This window comes from Pteropus vampyrus, unplaced genomic scaffold (genome assembly GCF_000151845.1).
Source record: "Pteropus vampyrus isolate Shadow unplaced genomic scaffold, Pvam_2.0 Scaffold92, whole genome shotgun sequence".
NCBI lineage: Eukaryota > Metazoa > Chordata > Mammalia > Chiroptera > Pteropodidae > Pteropus > Pteropus vampyrus.
The window spans coordinates 1,675,471-1,693,983 of NW_011888873.1; the positions used below are offsets into that span (position 1 = coordinate 1,675,471).

The 18,513-nt window shown below is 33.3% G+C and overlaps 2 protein-coding genes across 7 annotated transcripts in view; one reads left to right on the forward strand and one right to left on the reverse strand.

The window, feature by feature from the left end:
- The window catches only part of CCDC110 (coiled-coil domain containing 110), a 19,199-nt gene extending 13,479 nt beyond the window's left edge, over positions 1–5,720 (forward strand). For both annotated transcript variants that reach the window (XM_023532886.1, XM_023532887.1), the window contains one exon: positions 5,680–5,720. In XM_023532886.1, coding sequence (XP_023388654.1) covers positions 5,680–5,720 — 41 coding nt within the window. The remainder of the gene's footprint in view (positions 1–5,679) is intronic.
- Positions 4,455–18,513, reverse strand: part of CUNH4orf47 (chromosome unknown C4orf47 homolog) — a 20,101-nt gene continuing 6,042 nt past the window's right edge. For all 5 annotated transcript variants that reach the window (XM_023532892.1, XM_011363998.2, XM_023532890.1 and 2 more), the window contains exons 3-8: positions 18,242–18,461; positions 15,862–15,999; positions 15,683–15,758; positions 9,357–9,536; positions 6,096–6,265; positions 4,455–4,740 (exon numbers count right to left, since the gene is read on the reverse strand). In XM_023532892.1, coding sequence (XP_023388660.1) covers positions 4,692–4,740; positions 6,096–6,265; positions 9,357–9,536; positions 15,683–15,758; positions 15,862–15,999; positions 18,242–18,461 — 833 coding nt within the window. In that variant the 3' untranslated portion in view covers positions 4,455–4,691. The remainder of the gene's footprint in view (positions 4,741–6,095; positions 6,266–9,356; positions 9,537–15,682; positions 15,759–15,861; positions 16,000–18,241; positions 18,462–18,513) is intronic.

Here is an 18,513-nt window from a genome sequence, read left to right on the forward strand (position 1 = left end):
AAAAAAAAAAAAAAAATCTACCCTAGGTGCAATGAAAAGAGCAAGAGGTTCAGAAGTTAATAAGAAATGGAGTTTAAAAAAGAAAAAGGAACCAAATCTTAGAGAGTCTTTAACCTTGGTATGAATTTTGCTTTTATCTTAAGGACAACGGGAATCCACACTAAAGGGTTTTTAAGTTAGTGAAATAGTGGATTTGATGGTAAAAGATGATTTCTGAATAATTTCAAAAGTAGTTTTAAGTTACTTGATATTTGGAAGTATCATTAACTGAGAGAGGGAATAATTAATGAAGAGCTAATTTAAGGGGGAAAATGATAGATTCCATTTTGATGCAGGACATTTGAGCTATCTAGGTGGTATTTTCAAAAATAAAAGACATTATAAATAGAAATCTGATTCAGGAAAATGTTTTAAGCTGGAGATATGGTTTATAAATAGTTGAAAACAGAAGTCTGAAGAGAGCTTGCGAAGAACTTAAATTGCATTAATAAGAATATCATATATTAAAAAAGGAAATGAGAATTCTTATATAGTCTGGGATGATCAGACCATATAAGAAATAGTACATTCAATCTAAGCCGCATCCTTTTAAAAAGAGACATATTATCACTCTGTAAGAAAGGACTGAATGGTGAAGGAACTGAAAAGCATAAGAAATAAACAACCAGAAAAAGAAAAGTTACCTTCAAATATGTGAAGAGTTGTCCTTTGTAGAAGCATTGGTATATTTCCTATATATCTCTAAGTAGTAGAAAAAGAACTAATGAGTAAAAACTTTAAGGAGTCAGATTTCAGTTCTATATCAGAAACATTTTCCAAACTGTTTTCTAAGATTACCACAACCTGCCATCACCCTGGTCTAAGCTGTCACCAAGTCTTTTCTACGACAGTGGCCTTCCTGCTTTCACTCTTTCCCTACTTCAATCAATACTCCAAATATCAACCAAGAAATCTTGTTAAATGTTACTTATTAATATGACATGCCTGTCCTCTAAACTTTCAATGACTTCTCATAACACTCAGAACAAAACTTCTTACCATAACCTACAGACCCTCAGGATTTAGCTCCTGTGTATCTCTCCAGTCTGCTAACATCCTTTACGTTTCTCAATTTGCTGTACCCACCTTGGGCTTTTGGGTGTTTCATAAACACTCTAAGATCACACTTGCCTCAAGGTCTTTGCATTTGCTATTTCTTTTGCTGGAACAACTATCTTCTCCCTCATTTCATTCAGGTCTCTCTTATGTTGCTTCCTCAATGTTTTCCTAACCATCTTTTAAAAAAATAGTTCAAACACACTCCCATTGTTCTCTATCTCCTTACCCTGCGTTATTTTCTTGAGAGCACTTGTCTTTACTCAATGTTATCATCTGTCTTCCTAAACAAATGTATGGCAGAGATTTTTATCTATTTGGTTTACACCTGCATCCCAGTGCCTAGGACCATGTCTGGCACACAGAAGGCAATCAATATTTGTTACATGAATGCTGAATGAAGAGGTGGTCATCACATTAGAGAATGCCAGGCACAGACTGGACGGACATTCACTTGGTAGAAATGTTGTGAAGAGTCTTAAGCATCGAGGAGTTTAGACAAGATGATACTGAGGTTCCTAACTGAAATGTAAAGATTACATATTGCATTATGAAGATTTTTCAAAATATGTATAACTTTGGGAATATGTTTCTCTACCTATCTCCCACAGCTTCTAACTTGTGCCCCTTGATAAGTATAGGGAGGAATAAATTGGAAATAGTCTTTCTTCGTGTCAGCTAACTTGTGCTCTATACCTAATTTCCCACAAGTGAGCAGAGCTCTCTAATTCTAATAAAGGCTGCAGAGTGAAATGAATAATGTAACTTGAAGCCGTTTAAGAAGGATCATTGTTTCTGTGGAAAACTGGGGAAGTGGCCTGGGAACAAAATGTAATAGGTGGTTAAAAGCAGCCAGACTCCCTGGCCTCTGTTGGTTGTGCTACCTTGGATCAGTCACTTAACTTTGCTCTGCCTCCGTTTCTTCATTTGTTAAATGAAGATTAACTGATTAGTAAATATAAACATATTAACACATAAGCCATATGGGATGAAACCTGATAAGTAAACACTAAGTACTAGCTATTAATTATTTTTGACATTTTAAACAAAGTATCATGCTAAAATACTGTTATAATTGATGAAAATTCAAATTAACAAATTACCTTACACCTTATTTAGAACAAATTACTTGATTTGATGGAAGATTTTTTTTATGTTTTATATATAATTTTTTCATCTTATGAAACATTTTTAATTTAATCTTCATTCTTCTGGAAAGGGTCTCAAGGGCTTAAGTGATCTACTTCAATTTACACAGCTAGTGTAAAATATTATAAAGTTAGTGAGCCTAGCTTAAAGCACATTCCAGAACATTAACATACAAAGGAGCAGGCAGTCTCTGAAGAAGCAAGACAAAATTTCCAAAAATATGATAGGCTACTGTTTAACTTTCTTCCAGTTCCTGTTGGAGTTTCCTGTTGATCTAAGTCGCTCCTAAAGTTAAGCCTCTCTTTCATGATCAGGTTAACCTCTTCAACCTTTGTTTCAATTTTGAACCTTTAATAGATGTTGTTGGATTGTTCTTATCAGAGCTTAACAGCTGCTAAGCAAGCTTATTTCTTCCATTATTTACCAGTGGTGGATACAGAAAACTACTCAAGTCACACAGGCATCATAATGGGACAGTAGATAACCAGATGCCTGAGTTGTCAAGAGAAGATTCCAGTGTCCATTAACTCTTAACTCCTCATGTCTCTGCCAGGGGGAAGGGTGTAGGAGGGGAGTTGTTTCACAGAAAACTACCTAATGTCATATCGTTGTATTTTCAAAATTAAAAGAAGAGACAATTGTTTTAAGAAAACAATCAATGGACATCATAGTTTGCACTCTTAAAATCAAATGTGTGTGTGTTCCCCTATTACTGAACATTTCAAAAATTATAATTTTTCTACATGCTTCATTACTCCTATTACTGGTTTCTGTATTTCCTTTTCTGTAAATTGACACAGTGCTTTTATGTAAACTCTAGCTAAGCTCTGCCAGTTGTCATACTACTTTTTATACTCTTCGGTAAGACATTAGATGTGTATTCCCATCTACGAATATTATGTGAAGTATGCACTGCTACGAGAGGCCCAGTAATAAAAATTAATTATAGCTAACAAAAGGCAGAGGTAAAAATGAGCAATTATGTAGATTTTAATAAAATCTGAAAATACAAACCTCTTATCTCAAAAGGGGGCATATATAAGTCTTGTTGGGTAACATTTATCGATGTGTAACTATATGAATTTTATTCAGTTATGCACACCTAGCAAAACCATTCCTATTGTGAAAATAACGTATTCCCCTTTGAGTTAAAGTACACCCTTGATAATGTCTTTAGGATGTTCATTCCACACTATCCTTTGGATAAGAAATAAGAATTTTAAATTTCTCTTAGAAAAAAGTAAACAATTGAGGCATGAAAATAAAAAATATATATATACACACATATATATGTATGTGTGTGAGTTTGACAATAGTAAAAATTCTCTGTGCTATCTGTAATCCCTTTAAAAGCCAGATGTATATCTGGATTGACATAGTTTCCCCCATTGGAAAAAAAAACCGGGTCCAAAAGAAGAGTACTGCAGCCTCTATACATTCTGATTTCCAGCTCTGAGAAGACTAGAATGGCAGAGGGACAAGTCCTAAGAAAGCATCTGAATCAAAATAACTTCCCCAATACATTATATTAATAAACATTATAAATTTCTCTTTTTAACACAAGCTCAACCACCTCCTGCCCAAACTGAATGAGGACTGATGATAGAGTCCTCACTATGAATTACAGTAATATATTTAAATTGTATATTTTAACAAATATTTTTAAAAGTGGTAGGGTAAGTGAAGAGTGAACTTGGGAACAAGAGAGTAAGAAGACCTAGGGGAGATGCTCCAGGAGAGGCAGCTTTGAACAGCTACAGAGAAGCATGAGAGGCTACCAAGGACGAACTTCATTTACCATGTAACTTTGTAATATTTTATAAAGTACTTAACTAAGAGTGCGTTCCCCATTCTCCCTTCCCCCAACTCATCCTGGGGCTGCCTAAGCTAATCTAATGCTTTAAAGAAGCCATATATAGAAAGCATGATACCTCATAAATTGAGACATTTGCCTCACTATAGAATGTGTATACATGAATCTGTGCAATATGAATGAATCAATATTTATCTTTGATGCTAAGAATGCTTTAACAGGATATGACACTTGGATGGCTATCAATCCAATTTTCAAATACGTCCAAGAAGAACTAGCAGTTTAAGAAGTTACTGTGTACTTTCTACCCCTCCAGCCCCCACATCCACCAACCTTGCAGCAATTTGTTTACATTGAGTAAAAGCTCTCAAATGACAGACTACACTTCAAGATTTTATAAAATTTCTAAACATCATGTTCTCCTCAGAAACACAGATCAGTAATTATATGTTAAACACTATTTATTCCTTAAGTAATAGTACTAAAACAAGGTAGAGTATTAGGTTAGTAGTAGTAAATTTCTTTTAAATGCTTGACCTATCTGTTCCATAACATCTTATATTTTTCAAATAATTAGCAGTTGATAATGAATTAATGGTAGTCAGGATCTAGAAAGCCATTTGTCTTCCAGATGCTAATAGGACTGTACTGAAGCAGTCTTGTAGTTCTTCATATTTAGTGTCCTAAAATTAAAAAATAAATGATCATCTAATTTTATAGGTGCAAGTAATACATTTGTACATTCTCATAAAAACATTTTACAATAAAAAGTTAACAATCCAAAACCATATTTTCACACCAAAATAAAAAGCTTCACTTTATATGTCATATATACTTTAAAAAAAATAAAAGTATAATTTAAGAAGGAAAAGTTGGTTTATGGGGCCAATTTTAAATATTACCACCCAGAAGCTTATTAGTTTTAAAATTAGGGTAAGGGGAGTTAAAACTTGATTTAGAATAATATTTGTGATAATGTAAAAAGGAAGAGATTTCAGTAAACTCGAAATTACTAATCTGATTTTTCAAAAGAGCAATCAGTTACTTTTTCTTTTCTTTGTACAAACAGATATGCTAGGGCATCATAGAACTTTCTCAGGTCTGTTCTACACTAGAAAAGAATGCATAGAAAACCACCCTCAGATTATTATTCCCATAGACAATAGTTAAATTACATAAATAATAAAGAGTAGTCTTACTTTTGTGATATAATAATAATGTTAGTATAATCACTGTCCACAAGTGATAAAAATGTACTACTGTTTTTATAAAAGAATGTGAATTTGGTGTCTTTGCCTAATCCACTGTATGATTACACTGAAGTTAGAAATATGTAAATTAGTTCAATTGGCATTAAAACTCCTTCGGTAGATAGAAAGGTAATCAAATAAATTCTTCCACTTGTTTACAATATTGCATGCACACACAAAAATATGATGGGCTGTCCTTTTCTAATTTATGTTCTGAGCTCTTGAGAGCTTCTTTTCAGTTTTGAGACAGTCCAAAACCTGGGTAAAACTGAAGTTTTAAGATACTTTAATAATATAATTTTCCTCAAAGTACTATAAAGTGATGTTAATAGCATTTTTAATTAACAAGAATATTTCCTGTTTTCATAAAAGATTATTTCAAAATTAAGGACAGAAATCTTAAGTGTCATTAGGATTCCTCTTAATTACTAAGAGCCTAGAGCCCTTTAACAAGAGTCAAAACTCTCTTTGAGAAACAGACAAAGTTAACATGTACTGCTGACTGAACTATAAATATCTAAATAGTCTCAAATGACTTATAATAAAGTGCTGTAGATTTACTTAAAAATTATGGTACAGATAAATTCAGCTTTTCCAATTGGGAATTTCAGAAGATGGGAAAGAACTTCTGTAAGGGAGGGTGGGTATATTAGAAGGAGCCGAGATTTCTAGTCACCCAAATTTGTCATTTTTAAAGGTATATATAAATAAAGGATATTATTTTGAAGAAATCTAAACATTAAAAACAATTTTTCTTGATTTAAGAGCTAAATGTAACATATTATTACCTTTTGACATTCAAAGTCATTATACTTTGAACTGGTCTGCTTTTCGGTCCACCTGGTGGGTGGAATACCTTAGCACCTTTGCTGGTAGGCTGGCTTGCCAATTTAACCACATAAGGGTCAGCAGAATGTGAAGGATAAGGTTCAAATGTTCCTGCCTTCATTCCACCAGCCTACAAATAAATACAAGACAGTTTTATGTGGTTTTGTAAAATGCTTTTAAAAAATTCGATTTTGAAGAAGTTCATACATATTTGTGTATTGTCCCTGGAGCTGTTTTGACATTTAAAAAAAGTTGTCTACACGTTTAATTCAAATACTAGCAGTCTTCCTACCGCCAATTTTATGGGGTTAAGACATTGTAAATCTAAAAGTTCTCTATTAAAATGCAAATGTTTATAGGACAATAATATTCTTAAAATGATAATTTTAAAAAAATAAAAATAGAAATAGAAGGTGAGAAAAAATGTGATCTACTTTATATTTATTTATAGTATGTTAAGAGAAGTTGATCAAAATATTTTTGACCATACATAAAACAAATATTTTACTTTGACTTTTTAAACTGATTTACCATGATTTTAATCTTTATATTATATATAGTTACCAAGAAAACTCTACAGAATCATAATAATGCATTTACTTAGACATCCTTTCTCTTACAGTATCTAAGCCAAATATACATGAATATTTAATTCATTTGAATATATGGTTGTAAATTTTCAAGTTTTCCATATTGAGGACATGTAGACTGTTATTTTGAAGAGCAACAAATAATAATAAAACTTAAGAAAAGTAAATTAAATTCATTAATAAATGTAAAAGCAAAATAGTTGAATTAAAAATAGAAAAATATATATGGTAAACATACCAATGCACCGGATGATGCCTTTAAAATAAATTTAATAGATAAGTCTATATTATAATTAAGAATATACTCATACAAAAGGATGGGGAAAACCCATACATATGTGAGATACCAAAAATATAAATACTATTTTTGTAAATCTCTATGTTAATAAATTTGAAAACCTGAATGATTTTCAAAAAGTATATAAATGTCAAAATCGTCTCAAAAAGAGAAAGAACCCACAGAAAACAGATACCATACAAGAAATTAAGCCCAGAACATTTCTGATGATGATGCTTTCAAGCTTTAAGAAACAGATATTTCTGGTGCTATTTAAACTGTTACAGAAAGTAAAAAAAGAAGGAAATGTCCCTGATTATTTTAAGATGATAGCATCTACTCATGCAAAAATAGAACAAGGCATATCAAAAAAAAGTACAGACTAGTCACACCTAAAATTATTGATGCAAATACTTAATAAAATATTAACAAATAAAACACGGTATTGACACTTAAAGATTAATACAACATGGCCAAATGAGATTCATGTCAAGAAACCTATTACTGTTATTCACTTAATAACAAGTCAAAGGGAGAAAAAATAAAGTCTAAATAGATTACACCTAAACAGTTAATATAATTTTACATACATTCCTGATTTATTGCTATTTTTGGCATCTATAAAAATGAAACACTAGAGGTATCCCCATTAAATTCAAGATTAAGGCAAGGATGGCCACTACTGCTAGCTTAAGAAATTTGACATGAGCATGATATAAGAGATATAGATACTGGAAAGGAAGAAGCAAAATTATTTGCAGATAATATAATCATATATCTGAAAATCCAAAAAGAATCAGCAGAATACCCACAGAACATAAAGTTTAATGAAGTAGTTGGTTATTTTAAAATATGAAATGTTTTATAAAGACAAATATTATGAGGGGAAATATGACAGGAACAAAAACTATTGACTACAGCCTTAAAATAGGTGAGAATATAAGATATATAAACCTGTATGAAGTAAAATATAAAATTCTACAAGGGAAAGGTAGGTTTATATAAGTAGTTTATTTCTAGATCAGAAAATTCAAATTATAAATATGCTAATATATCCAAAAATCTAAAGATTTGATTTTATAGCAAAATAACAAAGATATTTTTCTCCTAGAACTTTAAAAAATAATTCCAAATTTCTAGAGAACAAATATAGGAGAACAGCCACTATTTTTAAAGAGTAATAGAGACTAGACTATCCAATATTAAAATGTAATAGTAATAATTAAAAAGTTTGGTACTGATACAAATGAATAAAAATCAGTCTGATAGAATGGAAATTCAGGGGAAAAAACCCTCAAAATATGAGAATTCTGATTTGATGAGTGGCATTTCGAAGCAGTGGTATTAAAAATTATATCAGTGAGATTGTGAACAATTGGCTTTTTAAAAAATATCAGTTTTACTGAAGTGTAATTCATTTATAATAAATTACACCCATTTAAAGTTTACAATCCTTTTAGTTTTGACAGATATATACATCCTTGAAATCACAAACGAAATCAAGATATAGACACATCCTCCCCCCAGTTCCTCCTGCACTAAAAACTAGATTTTAAAAAAGATAAAAGCTGATCCTTACTTCACTCTTCGCATCAAAACATATTTCAGATTAATATTTAAATGCAAAAGAATAAAATTAATAGAAGAAATCAAGAATGTATATTTTTCTAATATTGGTAGTAAGGTTATGACATCATAAAACTCAGCACAAAAGACTGATCAATTTGACTACATTAAATCGCTAAATTTCTGAATAGCTCAAAATACCATAACCAAAGTCAGAGTTTCAACAGACAAAAAAAATTATCTTCAAACTCAAATGACCAAATAACAATATCCTTAACATAGAAAAGATCTTACAAATCGATATAAAAAAGACAAATATCCTAATAGAAAATCCACCAAGAAAATAAACAGGCAATTCACAGAAGAAAAACAAAATATACAACCTAAGGTTTATAAACTATAAGAAGCATTTTGACTTTTATTCACACTTGTAAACTTCAGAAGAGTGAGACATTTTAATTGTTTCAAAAATGAAAAGATGTTCTGACTTTTTTACGGTTTTGAGAAAAACTATACCTAAGATTTAGAGAAGCATTTAGAAAATATATTGTAAATTAAAAAATATATGAACTGATTAATAATTACTTCATTATAAGAGCTTCATTATTCCCTACACTAGCCATGCTTTGTGACTTTTCATAATTTTGCTTAAAAAAGGGTTTCATGGTTCTTGGCATGAATACAAACAAAAGTTTATTATTTACATGGATGATAAAATAATTTGACAGCGAGAGGCACCATTTCTTTAAAATGCCTAATATTTTTTCATTCTAAAATTTTTAACCTACCTTTTTACCAGGAGAAGAAGGCTTAAAAGGGCTTCCAAGTAATTCTTTCTTCTCTACTTTTTTAACTGGTGGTAAAGTTTTCCCAAACGAATAAGGATTAGTATCAAAATATTCACTTGGGTAAAGATTTAACTTGAAAGGTGTCCCTTTAAGTAAACGATGATGTTCTTCATTCTCTTTCTGTAAATTAAAGAGTTTGAAATTATATAGCATAAATTACTCAAACTGATAGATGTAGAGTTGAATTTTCTCTTAAATTTTAATATAAGTATTCACATTTTTTAAAACATTCCTTTGTTATGTTCTGTTTTTATGATACAAAAGATATGCTTATTTATAACAAACACAACTATGATTGTTCATTTTGGATATAAATTTATTTGAAGTATAGAGATCTATTTATCACCTGAACAAATCTATATTAATGATCTGGGTGATACAATGTAGTAAAAAAAGACTGGTCTTTAGTTCAAACCCTAACTCTGTCCTACTTTTTAGCATTTCTCGGGGACTCTGGGACCCTTTTAATGTCATATTTTCTTCAACTGTCAATGAGAATAATATCCACATAACCCCCACGCTGTTGTAAAGATTAAGTGTATAAGTGTATAAAGAACCTGGTATATGGTAGGCCCTCAATAAAAGTTTTTACTTCTAAGAATGAGAAATACTTACTTTTCATATTATAATATTTTTATATTACAATATTATTAGCTACCTCATACTCAAGCAAAATGAAGGTCATTTTTTCCCTCCTATATCACAATCTTCTCTATGGGACAATATAAAGCATAAAAATTACTGTCAATATAGCAGAGAAAGTTTTTCATGTTATGAAATATAGATTCAAAAGGCAACTATAAAGTTAATGCTGACATATTTTTTCGCTTTTTTCAAATATGAAATCTAGTATTTCATCATTCGACAGAAAACTGAAAATGCTTGGTAAATGAATTCTAAAATAGTTAATTCAGGGAAGATGACTTTTCATTACTAAGAACTCTACTGTAACACTTTCAGAATTTTTCACTCTTTTTGGATTTTTCTCTTGCTTTTACTTGTCTTCAGCCTATGGAATTTCACTCCTTTTTGACGATCTCCTCTCCCCTCGCCCACACCACAATGGTACTAATAACATAACCATTCCATTTATTCTTCGGGGCAGTGTTTCTTAAATGTTCATTTTCGTGAATCACATCATAATTTAAATTACAAATTACTGAACTCTTCCCTCAGAGATTTCTGATTCTACTGGTCTGCTGTATAGCCCATTAATCTGCAGTCATATCAGTTACCCCAGGTGTTTCTAATACAGGTTATCATAAGGCAATGCTTTAAGAATCGCTTTTTACTAGAATACTGTTTTTGTTTTACCAAAACCTACCCTAGAGTATTCAGTTGAGTTCTGATCAGCACATGTGTGTGAGGAAACTGATCAAAAGCAAAAAAAGATTAGCGGTAACAGTCTCCAGCTCTCACACAGAGCTGGGATGGGTGCTGGTTCCATCAGTTCTGCTAGAAAACATGATTCCCAGGGCACCAGGTAGAGCACACAGAAAGGTCTTGCCTCAGTAATAAGGAAGAATTAGCCCTATATTGAGCATTGCTCCCATCCCACCTAACAAATCTTCAAAGAAGACCTGAAAAAAATCAAACCGTTTCCAACTAATTTAACTGCATCCCAGAACAAAGCCCAAGAATAGTTATGAGAACACAAAAATATATAACACTCAACAAGGTAAAATTCACAATGCCTAACATCCAGTCAAAACTACTAGTAATGCAAAGAGGTGGGAAAATATAACCCATAATAAGAAGAAAAATCAATCATTCAAAATCAACCAAGAACTGACACAGACATTAGAATTAGCAGAGGAAATTAAAACAATAATTATAACTGCATTCCATATGCTCATAAAGTTGAGACATGTAAGATATAAAAAAATTCTCAAATTGAATTTCTATAAAGCAAAATCACAATGTGAGAGATTTAAAATACACGGAATGGGACGTGGTTCCATAGTGTAGTGGTTAGTACATCTGCTTTACACGAACAGAAATACAACTAAAGACATACAAAAGAGGCTACCTCAAGACTGGTAAGAGGGGCAGAGATGCAGAACTGGTCTGGTCCCACAATTGCATGTGGTGGTTTAGAATCAAGAGGGATATCTTGGCTGTGGAGGTCTCCTCAGAGGAGTGAGGGGGTCCCAGCTCCATAACAGGTTCCCCAGCCTGAAGTTACAATGCTGGAGAGAGAGGTCCCCACAACTTCTGACTGTGAAAACCAGTGGAGTTTGTGGCTGAGTGAGACTGAGAGCTGCAGGCATCCCAGGCATTCTTGTTGGAGGGCCTATGCCTGTACTTACTCACTGACAAACTCACTTGCTCTGAGCTCCAGTGCTGGGGCAGTAACTTGAAGGGCAGCAGGGATATATACAGGGAGGAGCTCAATGGTCTGGCTTCAGGGCGAGGGCTGGAGTGGCAGCTTTCTTCCAGACAGAAGTGATAGTGGAAGCCACTATTCCTTTGTTGGGCCCTCCCCTCACTATTCCTTTGTTGGGCCCTCCCCTCACTATTCCTTCGTTGGGCCCTCCCCTCACTATTCCTTCGTTGGGCCCTCCCCTCACCTGCGTGCAAAGGCAGGTGGCCATCATATCTGAGTTTCTATCGACCTGGCTAACTCTGGTCACCCTATCCTGGTGATTCCCTGAGACCTTGCCCCAACCAACTTATGGGCCCACCCAAGCCGCTTCTGGTGGCTTTTTCATATAAAAGGCCTATCTTGGCTCATGCTGCGGACTTTCCTAAAATCTCTCAAAAGTTCACAAAACCCAAACAAGCAGCATCTGGCCTCTGAACACCCCGTACCTCTTGCTGAGCAGCAACATGCCCAGAACTAGCAGCAGCTAGCCTCAATTTGTAACTTGGCCTCTCGAGGCATCTCAAAGCCCAGTATGAGTGGCGATCATATACAGATTGCTTGCTGGCTCATACCAGGTAACCCTGGGAGGGGAGGGGCTTCAGACCAAGCCAGAGCACTACCTGGGGCCACATCTGGGGACGACACACCCAGAGGACAGACTGGGTAGGCACCAGAGCTCTGCTAAAGTAAATTTTGCTCCATAGGGTCAGACTCTATACAACAGCTCCTCTACTGCAGTCATTGGCCAGTTGTCACAACTAATCAGCCTGGAGGTGAAAACCTTCTAGTGATACGCAAACTGCAACCAAAGTTCAATTATAGAAGGAAGGCATACACATCCCATACAAGGTATACACTTGAAGCACCCAGCTCAGGTGACCATGGAGACTGTGCCACTAGGCCCCAAAGGACACCTACTATATAAGGCCAGGAGATGTAGCAGCCCTACCTAATACACAGAAGCAAACATGGGGAGACAACCAAAATGAGGAGACATAGAAACATAGCTGAAAAAAAAGAAAAGAATAAAGTGCCAGAAAAAAAGAAACTAAACAAAGTAGAGACAAGCAATCTATAGATGCAGAGTTCGAAACACTTGTTACAAGAATACTCAATGAACTTAGGGGAACAGTAGGTTAACTCAGTGAGAACTTTAAAAAGAGATAGAAAACATAATAATGGAGATAGAAGACATAAAAAATAACCAGTCAGAAATGAAGAATACAATAACCGAAATGAAGAATACCTTAGGAGGAATCAACAGTAGATTAGATAAAGCAGGGGATCTAATCGGTGATTTTGAAAGTAGCAGAAAACATTCAATCAGAAAAAAAGAATCCAAAAACATGAGGATAGTTTAAGGGGCCTCTGGGACAATATCAAGCGTATTAATATTTGCATCATAGGGGTACCAGAAGGAGAAGAGAGAGCTCAAGGAGTTGAAAACCTATTTGAAGAGATAATGATGAGAAACTTCTTTAACCTAACAAAGAAAAGAGACATACAAGCCCAGGAAGCACATAGAGTCTCAAACAAGATGAACCCAAAGAGGCCCACACCAAGACACAGGAAATAATTAAACTGACAAAAGTTAAAGACAAAGAGAATATTAAAAGCAACAAGAGAAAAGCAGTTAGTTACCTACAAGGGAGCTCCTATAAGACCGTAAGCTGATTCTCAACAGAAACTTGGCAGGCCAGAAGGGACTGGCAGGAAATATTCAAAGTGATGAAAAGCAAGGACCTAGATTGCTCTGCTCAGCAAAGGTATCATTTAGAATTGAAGGACTGATAAAGAGCTCCCCAGACAAAAAAAAAAAAGGATAAAGGAGTTCATCAACACCAAACCAAGATTATGAGAAATGTTAGAAGGACTTCTTTAAGAAGAAGAAGAAAGATATAAAATATGAATAATAAAATGGCAATAGTATCTATCAACAATTACTTTAAATGTAAATGGATTAAATCCTCCAATCAAAACACAGTGGGTAGCTAAATGAACAAGAAAACAAGACCCTTTATGCATCCTACAAAAGACTAACTTTAGATCAAAAGACACACACAGACTGAAAACAAAGGGATGGGAAAAGTTATTTCTTGAAAATGGAAACAAACAAAAAAGCTGGACAAAATAGACTTTAAATAAAGGCTATAACAAGAGACAAAGAAGGACCCAGGAATCCCACTTCTGAGTATTTATCCAAAGCAACCTAAAATACTAATTTGAAAAGACATATGCATCTAAATGTTCATTGTAGTATTACAATATGGAAGCAACCTAAGTGTCCAACAATAGATAAATGGATAAAGAAAAAGTGGTACATACATACAATGGAATATTACTCAGCTATAAAAAAAGAATGAAACCTTACCAGTTGCAACAACATAGATGGACCTAGAGGATATGCTAAGTGAAATATGTCAGACAGAGAAAGACAAGTAAGTACTATATGATTTCACTTACATGTGGAATCTAAAAAAAACAAACAAAATAGAAACAAACTCATAGATACAAAGAATAAATTGATAGTTGCAAGAGGGGAGAATGATAGGTGAAATAGAGGTAGGGATTAAAATGTACAAACTGTTGGTTATAAAAACAATCACAGAGATGTAAAGTACAGCATAAGGAATACAGTCAATAACATTGTAATAGCTGTGTATGGTGTCAGATGGGCACTAGATTTATTGATATGATCACTTCCTAAGCTATATGAATGTTTAATCACTATGTTGTACAACTGAAACTAATGTAATATTGTATTTCAACAGTAACTTTTTTCAAAAAAAAAGTTCATTTTGGAAAGAGCTAAGAAGATCTATAGCAAGACGTGGAAATCTAATATCAAAATGTAAAATTATCACAATTCATAAACATCGGTGTGCCACCACTCTAGTTATACAAATAGATAAAACGAAACAAACCATAATTAGATCACAAGTGAGGGAGTGATGTCAGAAACATGGCAGAGTGAGAGACATCCCCAGATGTCTCGCCTTGAAACCACAACAAGCTGAACATCTAAAACTCAACAAAAAATGCCCAAACTGCACACCAGCATGTCTAAGCATGGGATCTGCACATAAGAGCTACCACCGGTCAGAACCCCAGGTGTTGGGCGGTGGACTGGGAGAAATAAAGAAGCTTCCTCTCACAGCCAGAGCTCCCTGTAGGAGGAGGGAGTGGGGAGAAGGTGCGGTGAGTTCCTTGAACATCCCTGCCTGGGAGTGCTGTGAGCTCCACAGGCTGGCGGCAGTGCCCAGTCATCAGGACAGAAAGCAGAGAAGCAGGGACAGCAAAGAAGCAGGGACAGAAGAGAAGCGGGGATGGCGGATAAACAACAGTTGATTTTTACCAGTCGTGGTTGCAAAACTGAGGCTGAGCCACAGCCTGCATCCCCCAACCCAGAGGAACCCTCCCACCACATCCTCGAAGACTAAACACTGCGGAGCCCCAGGGGAATCTGAGCAAACACTACCGAAACTGTCGCTAATGCTGACAGGGACTGAGACTGAGGGTAGCGAGCATGATTAAGCATCTATAAGGGGGAAAAAAGTTATTATTAAGGCTTTATATAAAGCAGAGATCCAAGAGGCTTAGATGCTACCTACTGAAAACCAAAATAAAAACACCTTCTTTGTAACAGGCTAAAGAGAGATCTTTATATAATAAATCTTTCTGGATAAAAAGCAAAATACACTTTCATTAATGCCAAGGCAGAGAAATAGTCCATTAAACACCATGATCAACCAAGGTGACAAGGCATCTCAAAAAGAAAGAGAAAAATCTCCAGAAAATAAGCTTATAGACATAGAAATATGTGAGTTAAATGACAGAGATCATAAGTGAATTCTCTAAGTAAATTAATTGAGAAAGTTTGAAAATAGTTAAAATAGATTACCTTATAATTTAGTTTTGGTGCATCGTAGAAATCAGCAGAGTGTGAAAACTGTTTACCTATGGTAACATTTGCATAGCTGAGGGATGAAAAGAAGTAATAGTGATTTTGGGGTTAGGCAATTTTAAATTTTATTTTTTAAGTTCAAAGCAATCAATATCAACGTATTAAATATATCTTACCCATATCCAGTTCCTTTCTTTCCTGGGTTTGTGTATAAATTCTTTCCAGGTGCCTCATATTTTTCTCTGGGTTTTGACTGTGCACTGAAGAATGGGATTGGTCCACCTATTGTTCCATAATAGCTTCCTAAACCAGATCTTAAATACAGTTAAAAAAAAAAAATGGCAAAATTTGTGTTATATACATTTTGCCGCAATTCATTAAAAAAAGAAAAAGATTGAAAAAGGAGCACAATGTATGCAATGGGATTGACTCGTCTAACTTTAGTGAGAAAAAACAACATTTATTAGTTTTCAATCCAATTTTCCCCATTTTTCATAAACAAATTTTGAGATGTTTTTCATGTTTATGCTTTAGATGTTTCATATAAATAAAACTTCATAATCTCTAGGAAGTTAAAGTAGTTTCCATTAATTCATTTAACTATAACAATAAATAGACCCTTTTGTGTTTTTGGATAAATTTCTAGGCACTTTATGGCAAGTCAGCTAAGAAATGGCTAATTCCTTCCGGCCAACCACTCACCAGAAACTATACTTTCAAAATGTATTAGTATTGTTTCCACTGTTAAAGGCAAACTGGATCTCATGGAATTTTGTTGATTTTCTTATTACTTTACTACAGAAAAAAATTAACAAAATAATCTTTTCTTCAAGTTTAATGCCAAATTTTCTGGGCCCACAGTATATAGTTAATCATTAAACCATTTATCATTCAGCAGTCTATTTTAACAAATATTTTCTTTAAAATTTTCATAATAAAAAGGATAACTAATGTTAGCAATAGTTGTAGTCTCTAATTTCCAACTTATCAATGAACAAGTTTTAATAATCAGAAAATGGTCTCCAATGCATATGAAATCTTATTATCAAAACTGGACACTGTTTATACATTTGAATTATAAATTTCAAAAACTAGAAAGACATCAACATTGATTACTTATTATCTCTGGCCTACAAATAAAGGTTCCATTAGGAGAAGATATTCATTTTCATTAATTAATATTTATGAATATGTCATAAAATTCTAAAATACAATAAAGAAATAAAGCAAAGACATCAGAGAAAAGGGCATAACCTAAATAGAATGTCATTTAATGCAAGCATTAAATATCAGTACATTTAAAATTTATTAAATGCCTATGGTTCCATCATTTGGTGTCGAATAAGTACCAGTATGAAGGCTTCTTATTTATACCACCACTCTCTCTTTTTGGAAACACTTTCTGTATCCCACTAAATTACAGATGTTTTTCACATATTTGTGAGCTTTAAAAAGAAAGGAAAACAAGTCTAACTATAAAACTATTCATTACTTCTTGGCTGACAAACAAAAATAAGCATATTATAATCTAATGTATCATGGCAACAATTCCCAAATATTACCACAAAAGGTTAAATAAAGATCATGGTAGGAAAAAATTAAGGTTAAATACATATGTTACATAAAGAAAATTAAGTAATGACCCCGAAAATGCATGTTTGAATTTATATCTGAGAAAATAAAGATGCTCCCCCCAAAAATAATAATAAAAATAAATAACTCAAACCTATCCAAAGTGTGAAAATGTAGAAAAAGATTAAACTATACTAAAAGAAAAGAAGAAATTCCCACTCTTAATAAAAACTTAGTAATTTTGACTTAGGACATTGAAGCTTTACTAATTTCGAGAAATTACCACAAATAAGGACAATATTAACCCTCGACCAATTCTCATTTGTCATAAATTCTAAATGGAGAGATTGACGTTGAGTGTAAAGTAACACCATATTACACAGCTTAGCTATATCATATGGTATAACGTAGGCTGTATGGTTTTATTTGTTTAATGATTAAAAAAATGAATCTTCACATTGACAACTGTTACAATTAAAATATTGTTAAACCCATGCATGTATCTTCACAATGATTTTTAAATAATGTTATCTTTGATAAATTATTTTCTTTATCAAAAAAAAGACTTCTAATTTCACTTTTTTTTAGTTTCAATTTCACTTTTTTAATTCTTTGAAAAAGTTTTTTTAAAACAGAAATAGTCAAGAGCACAGATATGATATCCCAAGGTGATCTTTCTCCTAAACTGACTACTTTTGCCAGGTTTTTGATCAAATGTATTTTCATTATTTGGTTGGCCTTTATTACACATACTAATAGAGAACAGCGACATAGATAATTCAAGGTTTAAAGTGATAAAGAGAATCAATAAAAATTACTTGTCAACCTAAATCATCCAATATAACTGTCCCCACCTTAGACAAAACCTAAAAATCACAGTTTTAAAATGAATCATATATAAGTAAGTCCTGTGGAAAAATAATTTAGCTAGAGGAGAGAAAGGAGCAGGAGATGTATTTTAAGACTTTTCTCCTAAACACTTACGGCTTTTTATCTCCATTACTAGGGAGGAAGGCTTTGCCTAGATTTTTTTTGGCTTCTTCCATCATATGCCGTCTCCTCACTTGATTCAGACTTACGTAGCTTTCACCTTCAAATATCCTTACAAAATGGGGGTCAAAATAACCTGCCTGGAGATCTGACATTTCTTTGGATCCCCCAGGTAGCATCTGTTTATTTTTGCTTGCAGCTTCATTAAAGGGTCCTTTAAAAATAAATTAGGAATATCATAATTTTAAGCTACTAATAATTAAATA